The 12,025-nt window shown below is 46.8% G+C and overlaps 1 protein-coding gene across 8 annotated transcripts in view; it reads left to right on the top strand.

Moving 5' to 3' along the window:
* Positions 1-11,894, top strand: part of IKBKG (inhibitor of nuclear factor kappa B kinase regulatory subunit gamma) — a 40,528-nt gene extending 28,634 nt beyond the window's left edge. For 7 of the 8 annotated variants that reach the window (XM_088453412.1, XM_088453410.1, XM_088453411.1 and 4 more), the window contains 7 exons: positions 2,162-2,277; positions 3,788-3,928; positions 10,561-10,657; positions 10,747-10,896; positions 10,987-11,120; positions 11,200-11,258; positions 11,336-11,894. In XM_088453412.1, the coding sequence (XP_088309538.1) occupies positions 2,162-2,277; positions 3,788-3,928; positions 10,561-10,657; positions 10,747-10,896; positions 10,987-11,120; positions 11,200-11,258; positions 11,336-11,469 (831 nt within the window). In that variant the 3' untranslated portion in view covers positions 11,470-11,894. The remainder of the gene's footprint in view (positions 1-2,161; positions 2,278-3,787; positions 3,929-10,560; positions 10,658-10,746; positions 10,897-10,986; positions 11,121-11,199; positions 11,259-11,335) is intronic. The other variant, XM_088453414.1, reaches the window with a different exon arrangement.
* Positions 11,895-12,025: the final 131 nt, after the last annotated feature.

Genomic DNA, 12,025 nt, shown 5'->3' with positions numbered 1-12,025 from the left:
CACACACACTCTGTATCAGGAGTGGCATTAATAGGAAACTAAACAAAATCAACTTAAACAGTTTTGGTACAGTAAGAATGAGTCCCAGTCCTGCTTTATAATGGAGGTTCACGTATCGCCAGTAGGGTCGCCTGTTCCTGACCTATGAATTACACAGGCTACATTGCTGTTAGGATTGCTGTTAGGTCATGTGTGTGTTTTCCGCTGCTACTACTATAAGATTTGTATGTCACTTACAATCCAGTCTGGTTTTATATTTACTGACTTGGCAGCCCACTCTGAAAGTTAAGTCGGCATGTATATGCTGGGATCTTTCACAACCAGCACTGTACTATATACAGATGTGTCCTCGTACACCTATTCTCAATATGGCATGAGGCCACTGGTGCATTCGAGCGGCAAAACATAGGGACTATTTCTTTGCATTTTGCATCTTAGGGCCGTATTCACTTAGTTTCGTACCTGCGATAACGTTTCGCATGCCGTACTTTTCGCCTACATCGTGTATTTAAGCTGCGGAAACATCGTGCGCGCCTCCGCCATTCCCCATTTCAATTCCAAAAGACTCAAAAACGGTGACACGCAAAGTCAGAACAGGCAGAAAGTGGTGTTAGAATCAGGGAAATCAGCCTGTACCCCCCCCAAAAAGATGCAGAAACTTAGGGGATCAATGTAGTAGTGCCCGATTAGCCCTAATAAAACTGTTTGGGGTACTTAAGTTGGTACAATTGCCTCTAATTAGCGTCTTTGCACAAGTGGTGAAGAATGGCATAAAGAAGTATTTTTTGGAGATAAGTAGTCCTGGCAAATTTTGGGTACCTGAAAATGGGTGCAAGCATCTTTTAATGTCTCCAAAGTGAAGTTTTAAAAATAGTGAAATTCGTCCCCCAAAAAAGCACCTGCAATCCCCAAAACACTTTACCCCTTCTTAGAGCACCCCCAGAACCATATTTTGCTGATTTGCGAACTTGTCCCCCCCACTTAGATTTTTTTTTTTTGCCCCAAATTCAAAGTACATTTTTTGGGGTGTTAAGTTTTTTTCCAGGAATTTTTTGACACAGTTGTCCTTTAGGACAACCCAAGGGTTCTGAGTGGTTTCACCACCTTAGAACCCCAAAAGAAAAATGTAGCATTTCTTTTCTCCACCTATTCAGAGGCAAATCTATTTCGCCTATTACATTGCATTGACTTTCCGCGAACGCGAAAAGCGGATGGCATTGAATACGGCGATAATTTTCAGACAGGCTAAAAATCGCAACCCACGATACTACTTTGCGGATCTTGGCTTTTCGCGTCTAATTGAATACGGCCCTTATTCACGGATGCAGCAAAACACAGCTCACGGTGCACTAGAGATTCTGGCCTGCGACTTTAACCGCGCAGGAATTAGTTTTAAAATACGTACAAAGTGGCAGATGAGGCACAAATGTAACTTGGTGTGAGAAAAAGCCGCAGCCTCGCAACAGGCCCCGGCTAATTCGCACACCGATGTACAAATGTTGCACATCACATTGATCAGTGTGATCTACTAGGGAGTAGTTCTGTCACTTCCAGATGTTTTATATGTGCGAATAAGATATAAGATTTGCCCGGGGCCTGGAGCGCCGAGAAGGGCTGTTTAGAGCGACTGAAGCCACAGACTGTATGCAGTCGGGAAGCCGGCAGACCTAATCCCGACAGCCGGCTTCCCGACTGCTTAATCTTGGCGAGGGTTAAATGACAGGCATCTAAATCTAGCCGCCTGTCATTTTACCGACACCGACCGGTGCCCGGCGTCCTGATCGAAGGGACGCCGAGCCCGGATAGCCGCCGCGGGGGGGGAGGGGGGTGTTTAGGGTTTCCCGGGAGGGACCCCCCCAGGAGGTTAGGCTAGGGGGAGGGTGCCTAACCCCAACCTTCTCCCCAAGTGCCTAAACCTAACCCCCCCTCTGGGGAATTAGGTTTAGGCGGCGGGTAAGGGGGGGGGGGTTAGGTTTAGGCACCCCTAAGGGAGGGTTAGGGGGTAGAATAGGTTAGTGAATACTTTCCTCGGGACGATCGGGATTTTAATAATTGTCGGGCTGCCGCTGTCGGGATTTGTACCGCCGGGCATGGGTCCTTCGGTAAATCATACAGATTCCCCACAGACACATGTGTAATATCAGTCTCTGTTTCTTTGAAGCAACTCTCAGAGAAGATGTCTGTGAAAGCCCAGGTGACCTCGCTGTTGGGGGAGCTGAAAGAGAGTCAGATGAGCTTGGAGGCCACGCTGAAGGAGAAGAGAAAGGTGGAGGAGAGGTGAGGGGTCTAGTAATGGCACCTGTACATCTTTCCGCTCTCTGTGCTGACCTATACCTGTTGCAGTGTTTTGTGCCCTGTAATCTGACATGTGGGCCTCAAATGCTTCTTTATGTGCACTATTTCTCTTCTGTCCCCTGCATCTTAAGTGCACACCTACTTTGCAGTCCTCTGCAACGACTTAAGAGATCATTCTGTGCTATATATATGATTTTCAATATAACTAGCCGTGTTCTCGAACAGCAATTCCGTTGTAGTTAGAATTTCAAAGCAGGAAACGTAAAGATGAGACGAGAGATTGCGGATTTGACCCTAGAATTGCAGATGCACTACTTGGCATACATTGCCTGGTGTCTGTAATCTTCCATCCGCAGACCTGCAGTAGACTGTGTGGAGTTGGAATACTTGGCAGGCAGTAAATTTGAGGGAGAATGTAAAGCAGGATAGCAGGAATCTGTTTACAAAAATCTGAGGGTTGTACTGAACAAACGAGATGGTTATATTCTCTGTCTATAAGTACGGACTGGCCAGGGGCCGACGAAAAGGGGGCGTGGACTCTGGGAAGGGGTGTGGTCTCACGGCCCGAACCTCCCCGGCCCGTAGTTATCAATGGAGTGGTGGCTAGTGCCGGCTCCCTCACTGTGACTTAATGCTACCGTGCAGCACCCGGCTCCTGTCACTGAGGGGGAGCCTGCACCTTGGTGTCGCTCCTCGGCGGGTGATGCCCGGTGCGGCCCGCACTCCCCCTTGTGACGCCGCTGAGCTCATCCACCATATAACACCCGTGATTCAGACTGACTTGTTGCGGTTTTGTCTCTTCCTTTTTGTACTTTTCTATGAGGCATTTACATTATCCAGGAAAGATTTATTTATGTTGCATTAGATCACAATGATGATCAGAGAGCAAGTCTGTGTCATACCCAAAGGCAGAACAATAAACCTCCCAATCTGGATGATGTAAAGATCTTACTGAAAAGCACGAGTGCAGTATATTGAATTCAGTTTACAACACCATCCCTTATCTAAGACAGTAAATGAACTGAAGATGAAAGAGGTTAGTCTCCTCTAAGCCTTTATTCTTATTTTGCCAACTGAGTAATACAGCAACTTGGCAGACGGTGTATTACGTAAAGCTTGGGTAAAATGGCTCGGATTGGTGTTATGGACTTATTAATTATGTAGCACAGAATACAGCTGTACATATGCTGTGTGCTTTATTATGTGCCTGTGGTCTTTTCATCTGCATAGTGAATGCAGCAGTTAATTTGGAATAGGGATCACTGACTGCTACAGATGCCATTTATAATGAATGCTGGGATTTACCATAACCACTGCGCATTCTGCATTTCCTTGCGTCCATCTTGTACTTGCTGCAAAGCTGTGCACATTGTGCAGGTTTCCTGTTTCCTATAATGGCAATGCTGCATTCACCATGCTCAGGCAGAACAGACTTCTGGCACATTAAAAGTCCTGTGTGCGATTTATGTGATCATGGTTATTCTTTCTACAGCCTGCGATATGCACAAGAGCAGAAGCAGGAGTGGGAGGCTCAAATGAAGCAGCACGTGATCCAGCTGGACCAGCGCAGGATGCAGGTGCAGAGCCTAGAGGCAGCACTGAAGGTGGAGAGACAGAATGCCAGCGAGGAGATGTAAGTTACCAGCAGTACAACTTGTGATCCACAGTGAGAGGCTCATACAAAGCTTTGCCGCTAGAATCCACAGCGAGAGGCTCATACCCTCGGGGGAGTGCCTAATCCTAAATTCCCCCCCACCCGGCTATCCGCACTCGCCGTCCCTTCGATCGGGATGCTGGGCGCCGGTCTCCAGGCGTCAGTAAAATGACAGGCGTCTAGATTTAGACACCTGTCATTTAACCCTCGCCGGGATTAAGCAGTCGGGAAGCCGGCTGTCGGGAATAGGTCCGCCGGCTTCCCGACTGCATACCGGCAGAAGACCTCACTGGCTACAGTAGTGGATAGCGAAGTCCACAGGAACAAAAATAAGAGTTATCAACGGTAAGTCTACCATTGATAACGCTATTTCTTGGGGCTCCACAGTGATACCATGGGGTAATGTGGTTGGAGAGATCCACGTACCAAACATTTAAAGCTTTCAGCTCCCAGGATGCCTCAGGTCCTCCTCCATATATACCCCGCCCCCCAGCCACAGACCTTTCGTTTTGTAAACAAGCCTCAAGGCAGGAGCAGGAAGAGTAATCTAACACCAAAAGCACTCTCACACAAGATGAGGGAATCCATGACAGAAAGAAAAAATACCCAATGCAGCCAGGTGCGTCTGGGTGGGTGCCCAGTGGACCTCAAAGAAAGAGTTATCAATGGTAATTCTACCATAACTCTAATTTTCTTCTTCAGGATCCATAGGGATGTCCTAAAGCAATTCCCCTAAGGGTTAGGGGGCGCTCCAGAGAAGAAAGGAGAACTAGTCACCCAAAGGAAGCATCCTGAGAGGCAAAAGTATCAAAGGCATAGAACCTAAGAAAAGTGTGGACAGAAGACCACGTGGCTGCCTTGCACAATTGTTCAGCAGAGGCACCACGACTAAAAGCCCACAATGGCCCTACAGACAGAGTAGAATGTGCTGTGACCGTGTTTGGGACAGGGAGATCAGCCTGTGTACACACCTGAGAGAAAGTCATATGTAACCACATTGAGGCTCTGCTTATTAGCTGGCCATCCTTGTTTGTGAAAACCATATAACACAAAAAGAGCACCTGATTTTCTAACAGAGTTTGTACGCTCCACATAAATACGAAGAGCACGAACTACATCCATGGAGGCTTCGCCTACAGAGAGGTCTGGAGTGAGAAAAGCTGGAGCTACAATTTCTTCATTTACATGAAAACGGGACACTACCTTAGGAAGATAACCCTCCCTTGTATGAAAAACAGCTCTATCCTGGTGAGAACAAATAAAAAATGGGAAACGACAAAAGCGCTGCCAAATCAGTGACTCTGCGTGCAGAAGAGATAGCGAGGAGAAAAAGTGTCTTTGCTGTCAACCATTTCAAGTCCAGAGGTGCAAATGGGGGAGCTTGTAGCCCCTTAAGAACCAAAGACATATCCCACGGTGGGACAAAAGAAGGCTGAACTCGCAGAACTCCCTGAAAAAAAATTCTAACATCTGGTATTGAAGCAATCTTTCTCTGGAACCAGACAGAGTGCAGGTTTTTGCATTGCCAAAGTGGCCAGGCAAAGATAAAGTTCTAAACCAGCCTGGAAAAATGCCAGTACCCGGGAAACCCTAAACTCCTTAGGATCAAACTTCCTGTGGGAACACCATTGACCAAAAGAATGCCAAACTCTGTAATAGATGCGGGCAGAGGCAGGCTTCCGTGCCCTAAGCATAGTTTGAATCACAGAGCTGGAGAAACCTCACGCCGTCAAAGCCAGACAAGGTAAGTCCGGATGCCGGCAGGAACACTGCGTTATCAGATCCTGCCATAGAGGAAGAGGATACGGACTGTCTATGAATAGATTCTGTATGTCGGTGAACCAATGACGTCTGGGCCAAGGCGGAGCCACTAGTATTACTGTTCCGCCTTCCTGCTTTAAGTTCCTGAGGACTGTTGGGAGGAGGGAAATTGGAGGAAAGAGATAAACCAGCTTGAAGTCCCATCTTACTGCAATGCATCCACGCATGCCTCTGATGGGTCTCTGGACCTGGACCCATACCTTGGATCCTTGTGGTTGTTACGTGATGGCATGAGGTCTATGTCTGGTTGACCCCATTTGTTCACCAAAAGCTGAAACACTCTCCGGCGTGTATGTCCTGACGACTTGGGAAGTCTGCTTCGCAATTGAGGCCTCTCGCTATGAATATTGCTGAGATGGTGGAAGAAGACATTTTGGCCAAATTAGAACTTTTGTTACTAACTTCCTGGCCGCATGACTTTGCTTGCCTCCCTTATGATTTAGACAGGCCACTGTAGTCGCGTTGTCGGATCTGGACCGGCCTGCCGTGGAGCAGGTCCTGTGCCATAAGTGCTCTGTATACTGCTCGCAGCTCCAGAATGTTTATTGGCAGATGACTTTCCTGATTTGTCTATCTTCCCTGAAAGGAGTGATTGATTACCCTTCACTGGCCCCCATCCGCGAAGACTTGTGTCCGTGGTGAGAAGCACCCAATTTGGAATCCAGAACGGGCGCCTTTGTTTAGATGATCCTTTCTCAGCCACCACAGGAGGGAGTGACGTACCTCTGGGACATTATTAGCTGATACTGTCCGTTGCACCTGGAGAGAATGAATCTTTGCAGAGCGCTGGAATGAAAGCATACCCCACCATGTCGAAGGTGGATACCATTGATCCCAGGACCTGTATCAGTGATAGAATGGATTCTCCTTATTTGCGTACTCGCAATGATAGGGCCGCAATCTTGTCCTCTGGTAGAAACACCCTCTGTACCTGAGAATCCAGAAGTGCTCCCAGATGAACCATCTCTTCCAATTGATGATCCAGCCGTGCTTTTGTAGGCAGACTATGGTCAGTTGAAGATTGTGTTGTAAAACACCTGTAGTTTGTGTCAATATCAGAAGATCGTCCAGATATGGTCGTATTCTGATTCCCTGACGCCTGAGATATTTATCTTGGTAAATACCAAGGGAGCCGTTGATAGGCCAAAGGGCAGTGCTTAAAATTGGTAATTTTTTTGCACAGCAAACTGTAGAAATTGTTAGTGGGATGGCGTAATAGGTACATGCAGATACGCATCTGGATTGTCCAGGGAAACCATAAAATCCCCAGGCTCCATTGCCAAAATAATTGATTGGAGAGTTTCCTTACAGAACTTTGGTACATGGATAAACCTGTTGAGGGTTTCTAGATTTAGAATAGCGCGATAAGACCCATTTGGATTCTGAACAAAAAATAGATTGGAATAATAACCCCTTCCTTGTTGGAACACAGGAACCGGGATTATTACCCCTGCCTGAAGCAGGGAGTGAAGGGCCAAGGCCTTGACCACACCTGATGGGAGGAACTGTGCAAAAAAACTTCTGGGGAGGATGCCTCCGGAAAGTGAGGGCATACCCCTGAGCGACCACTTCTCAGACCTAGGCATCTGTTGTTGTTCGATGCCAGTAATCTGCAAACTTAAGAAGTCGGCCTTCCACCCAGGGATCCCCCAGGAGGAGGCCCACCCCATTAGGCTTAGAAGTTTGATACCTGGATGTCCTGTGAAAACTAGACTGCTTGGAGGAAGATTGTTCTTTTGCTCGTCCCTGAGGACGAAAGGACCGAAAAGAAAACTGCCTAGATTTAATTGTACCCGTAGATGGCAGATCTGCAGACTTTGAAGCCACCAGAGAAGCTATTATTTTACCTAACTCTGCTACAGAAAGTATATTTCCATAAAAAGGGTAAGGTTTCCAGAGCCTTCTTTGATCCTGTATCAGTTTTCCAGGATCTTAACCAAAGGACCCTGCGTGCCACTAATGAACCTTTTGAAGCTAAAATTCCAGCATCTACTGCAACTCCTCCCAAATAGGAGGCCGTTTCCCGTATGTGGGATATACACCATCTGTTCTCTGGTAGAGTCTTCCAATGCCCCTGTCCATTCTTCAACAGCTTGTGGTACCCAGGCTCCAGCCATAGCTGGATGAGTAACTGCTCCCGATGATGAAAATATTGCCTTAAGACATGATTAAGTTTTCCTATCTGTAGAATCCTTAAGAGAAGATGCTGACTGAATAGGCAACGTAGCATTTCTAAGTGCGTCACGTAAGCACCCACAGTAGGAGGTAACTCCCACTTCGTACATTCAGAAGCTGGGAAAGGATACAACGATGTTAATCTTTTATTCACATAAAACAGTTTATCCGGATTCCCCCATGCCTCTTCCAAAAGCTCAGTGAGCTCCTCGCATTTAGGAAACTCAGTTTTGGCCACCTTCCTGGAGCCTTCTTACTAGGGGCTGGTTCATCATCCTGAATATCTAGGATTGATTTAACCACCCTCACCAAAGAAGGCACATCCACTGTGGACGGATGGCCCTTCTCTCCTGAGCTAGACCCTGGAGAAGAACTCTACGCAGCCTCTGATGACGCGTCTGATCCATATGCTGAACAGACCGATAAAAAGATAACTTTTGCTTAGGCGCCTTAGTAACTACCGGTCTGCTTGCAACAGCTGACTGAGCCACTCTCTGACTTGATTGGGCATAAGAATCCATCCAGGAAGGATGTATAGGAGGTGCAAACATAGCATGGTGTGGGTACCCCATACATGGAGGCAGTATGGGAGTAGCCATACGATCCACAAACTGCTTCATAACCTGAGACAAGGAGGACACCTAAGATTGTTCTTGTACAGGGACTGGTAAGGTGGTTCTTTATAACAGACAGCACACAAACCATCCTTTATAAAGTCCTGAGAGGACAAGCCCACCAAACAAGCTTTACATGAAACCAGCACAGAGGCCTCCCCCTTCTAATTCCCTTTACTTTTTGACATAATTACAAAAGGTAACAATGTAATGTGACAACCTTCACAAATAAATGTGAAGTATAAAGAAAAACCCCACACCTGCAACAGAGGGATGAAGAGAAAAACAGTGATAGTTATAACTGATAGAAATAAAAGGCAGTATTAACTCAGCAGCTAGCAAGCAGTCACATACAATGCATATGCAAATTTAGTTGCACTGGGCTCTGAATGAACTAATCAAAACATGATGCTTGGTAGGATATTGAGCACTATATACCTGGCCCATGGGAGAGGGATACAGGCAGACTGACCCAAAAGGTCCTGAGACCAACAGCTACAGCAGCGCACCGATAGTGGACTGTGAGCGTCTCATGTACATGAGGCGGGTAGGAGGAGCGACCCAGACGCGCAAAATCATTTTAAGAGACTGCGTCGGGGGAGCGCCTACCTCCGCTAAGCTGCATCAACCAGCTGGCCTCGTGGCAGCAGAAGAGTCTGCCGCTGATCCCCAGCGTCAGACGATAAGGCCCTGGTGTTCTAGTGAGGACGCGGACGCTCCGGGCCCTGACTGCAGCGGCTTCCGGTGCGCCGGAAGCAAGGACTGCCGTGCGCAATTCCCCGTAAGCGAGGAATCACCTTGCCTGACATCTCCGTGCGTCCGGGTCCCATCATTGCTGCTAGCAAGCTCAGCCGCCGAAATCACCAGCACTGTTACTGGTGTTGCGGCCCGGCGGAGGTAGACTGAGTTGCAGTACATGTGTCTTAATTCAGACGTTCAGTACTGCCAACCCAAAAAAATAAAAGCTTAGGATTGCCTGAGCAGTCCCATGTTACAAAGGTGTGTCTGAACCCTGCCGCACCAAACGAACAACTGAAGGCCTGTGGCTGAGTATATATGGAGGAGGACCCGAGGCATCCTGGGAGCTGAAAGCTTTAACTGTTTTGTGCCTGGATCTCTCCAACCACATTACCCCATGGTATCCCTATGGACCCTGAAGAAGAAACCTTCATTTACAGATCGGTCTGGGTCTAGGCAAGCATGTACTTAAACAGATTTTATAACCAATTCCTCCAGTAATGGGGACACTACTGTGCCCGTCCAGAAGGTGGGAGCTGACATGGAGCTAGAGCACAGGTTTTCAAACTCTGTCCTCCAGGACCCCAAACAGTACATGTTTTCCTCACAGTATCACAAGTGAAACATTCTTCTATGAAAGGAAGAGATTGTATAATGACTGTCACATTGACTCACTGCGATATAAAAGGTCAGTAAAAGTAAAGAGAACACTCCTCTAGTGTTCCCAACAGACTCGGGCAGGGCTTCTCTACATGCTGCCTAAAACAGGGTGTGGCTTCTGGGGGAGGGGCATGTTCTCATGACATGCCCACAATTAGTCACACACGGGGGGGCGTGCTCACTGCTGAGCTTCCCCGCCCCCCAAACTCTCCTGTCACTGAGAATAGACGCCGTGCACATGCATCTATTCACACGGCGGATTTTGGTAACCCCAACTTTTCCAACCCGTGGGACACTGCAGCCCGCAGTTGGGGAAGGCACAGACCACCTCACTCAGAGTCCCAGCTCAGTTTGATATAAATCATCTTGCCACAGATTGGTATAAATCCATTGTGCCTGAGGCATTCTCTACCAATGGTACTATTCCAGTTTCGTCATGATATATCTGAAGCCGTGGATCATCTTCCAACACCATCTCATCCTTAAGGACATGGGTTAGATATGTCAAAGGAATCCTAGCCCTTTTTAAGAAATCCTTATTTGATGTTGGAAATACACCAAATGTCTTACATTGCGATGACTAAAACATTGTGTCTTCTATAGGAGGAAGCTTGCCCAGCTCCAAGCTGCGTATCACAAGGTGTTTCAAGAATATGATGTCCACATCAAGAAGAGCCTTCAGCAGGAAAAACGCTTGCAGGTGAGAAGAACCCGATGAAACCAGTTTGTTTTACTGCCCGAGAATAGTGAATTTACGTGGGCTGTGGCTTTTTTTTTTTTTATTTGCAGTGCACAGAACATGAACTTCTGGATCTAAAGCAACAGCTGCAGGAGGCAGAAGAAGCTCTGGTAGCTAAACAAGAACTCATAGACAAGCTAAAGGTTGAAACAGATGAGCAAAAAGGCCTGAAAGAAACCGTTGCTATTCTGAAAGCTCAGGTAGGCCCATCCACATTGTGGAATAACTGTGCCTAGAATTACCAATCATAGTGTTCTTATACGTTGAATCTCTCTCCCTCTCAAACTTAGGCAGAAATATATCGTGCAGATTTCCAGGCAGAACGAAAGGCCCGCGAGAGGCTTCATGCAGAGAAGGAGCAGTTACAGGAACAACTGGACAAACTGCAGCGAGAAAGGTTGAGAAACGAGTCTGAAGGGGCTAGGTCTGTCTGGCCACATATTAGCACTGTTCTATTGGTGCGTTGTATCTCTTATCTCCATCTAACTAGGTTTGTGTTTCAGAGCCAAGATTGACGAGATGAGGAATAGACATTATGACAATGTACGTCCAAGTCTGCCTGGTACGTTATACTCCTATACTCTCCTCTCAGAGTCCTCATTCAGTTGTGACCACCACTGATCTCTCTTTTCTTTATAGGGTCCTACCATAATCCACAAGCTGCTTCCTTCCACCCAGTGCTAGAGCTTCAAGAGTACTGTTGCCCCAAGTGTCAGTACAAGGCTCCAGACATCGACACCCTGCAGATACATGTTATGGATTGTATAGAGTAGCTCATTTAAACACTAAGGACTGCTCAGCCTGCCCATACAGATTATATATGGTGTATATGGACTGCTTAGCATTTAAGCAATGCAAATTGGTGTTCTCAATCTGACTGCAAACTTTTGTGATTTTCAAGTGGCTTGAAACTGAAGGATGTTTCGGGTAGTGAAATGTTTGGCATGGGATGGTCAACTTGTCTTCACGAACATAAAGACTAATTCAACTGGAGTTTAAGAGGACTACAAATCAGTTTCTAAAGGCTAGTTTTGATTGGCTGTACACCAGGAAGTGACTCGTGCCCAAAGTGCAATACTGCGTACTACCCGACCCTTTCTGCCATCAAGCTTGTGCAGTGCCTCGGTTATAAAGAACGTCTTCCTGTTGTCAGATATATCTTCTGTGCCTCTCTGTAAATAAAATCAAGCTGCTCTAATATGGCGATTCAGTGGAGATCAAAATCATGACCACACTATAATCTGGTAATGATGTATACACAAATCAAGTCTATTTGGTTTCACTGAAAAATTGTTTATTGAAAGCAATCCGAAAGCCTAACCCAAGAAT

The sequence above is a fragment of the Taudactylus pleione genome, unplaced genomic scaffold (assembly GCF_031769625.1).
Source record: "Taudactylus pleione unplaced genomic scaffold, aTauple2 ptg000579l, whole genome shotgun sequence".
NCBI lineage: Eukaryota > Metazoa > Chordata > Amphibia > Anura > Myobatrachidae > Taudactylus > Taudactylus pleione.
Note: the sequence above shows the minus strand (reverse complement) of the source record. Positions and strands in the feature narration are given on the sequence as shown.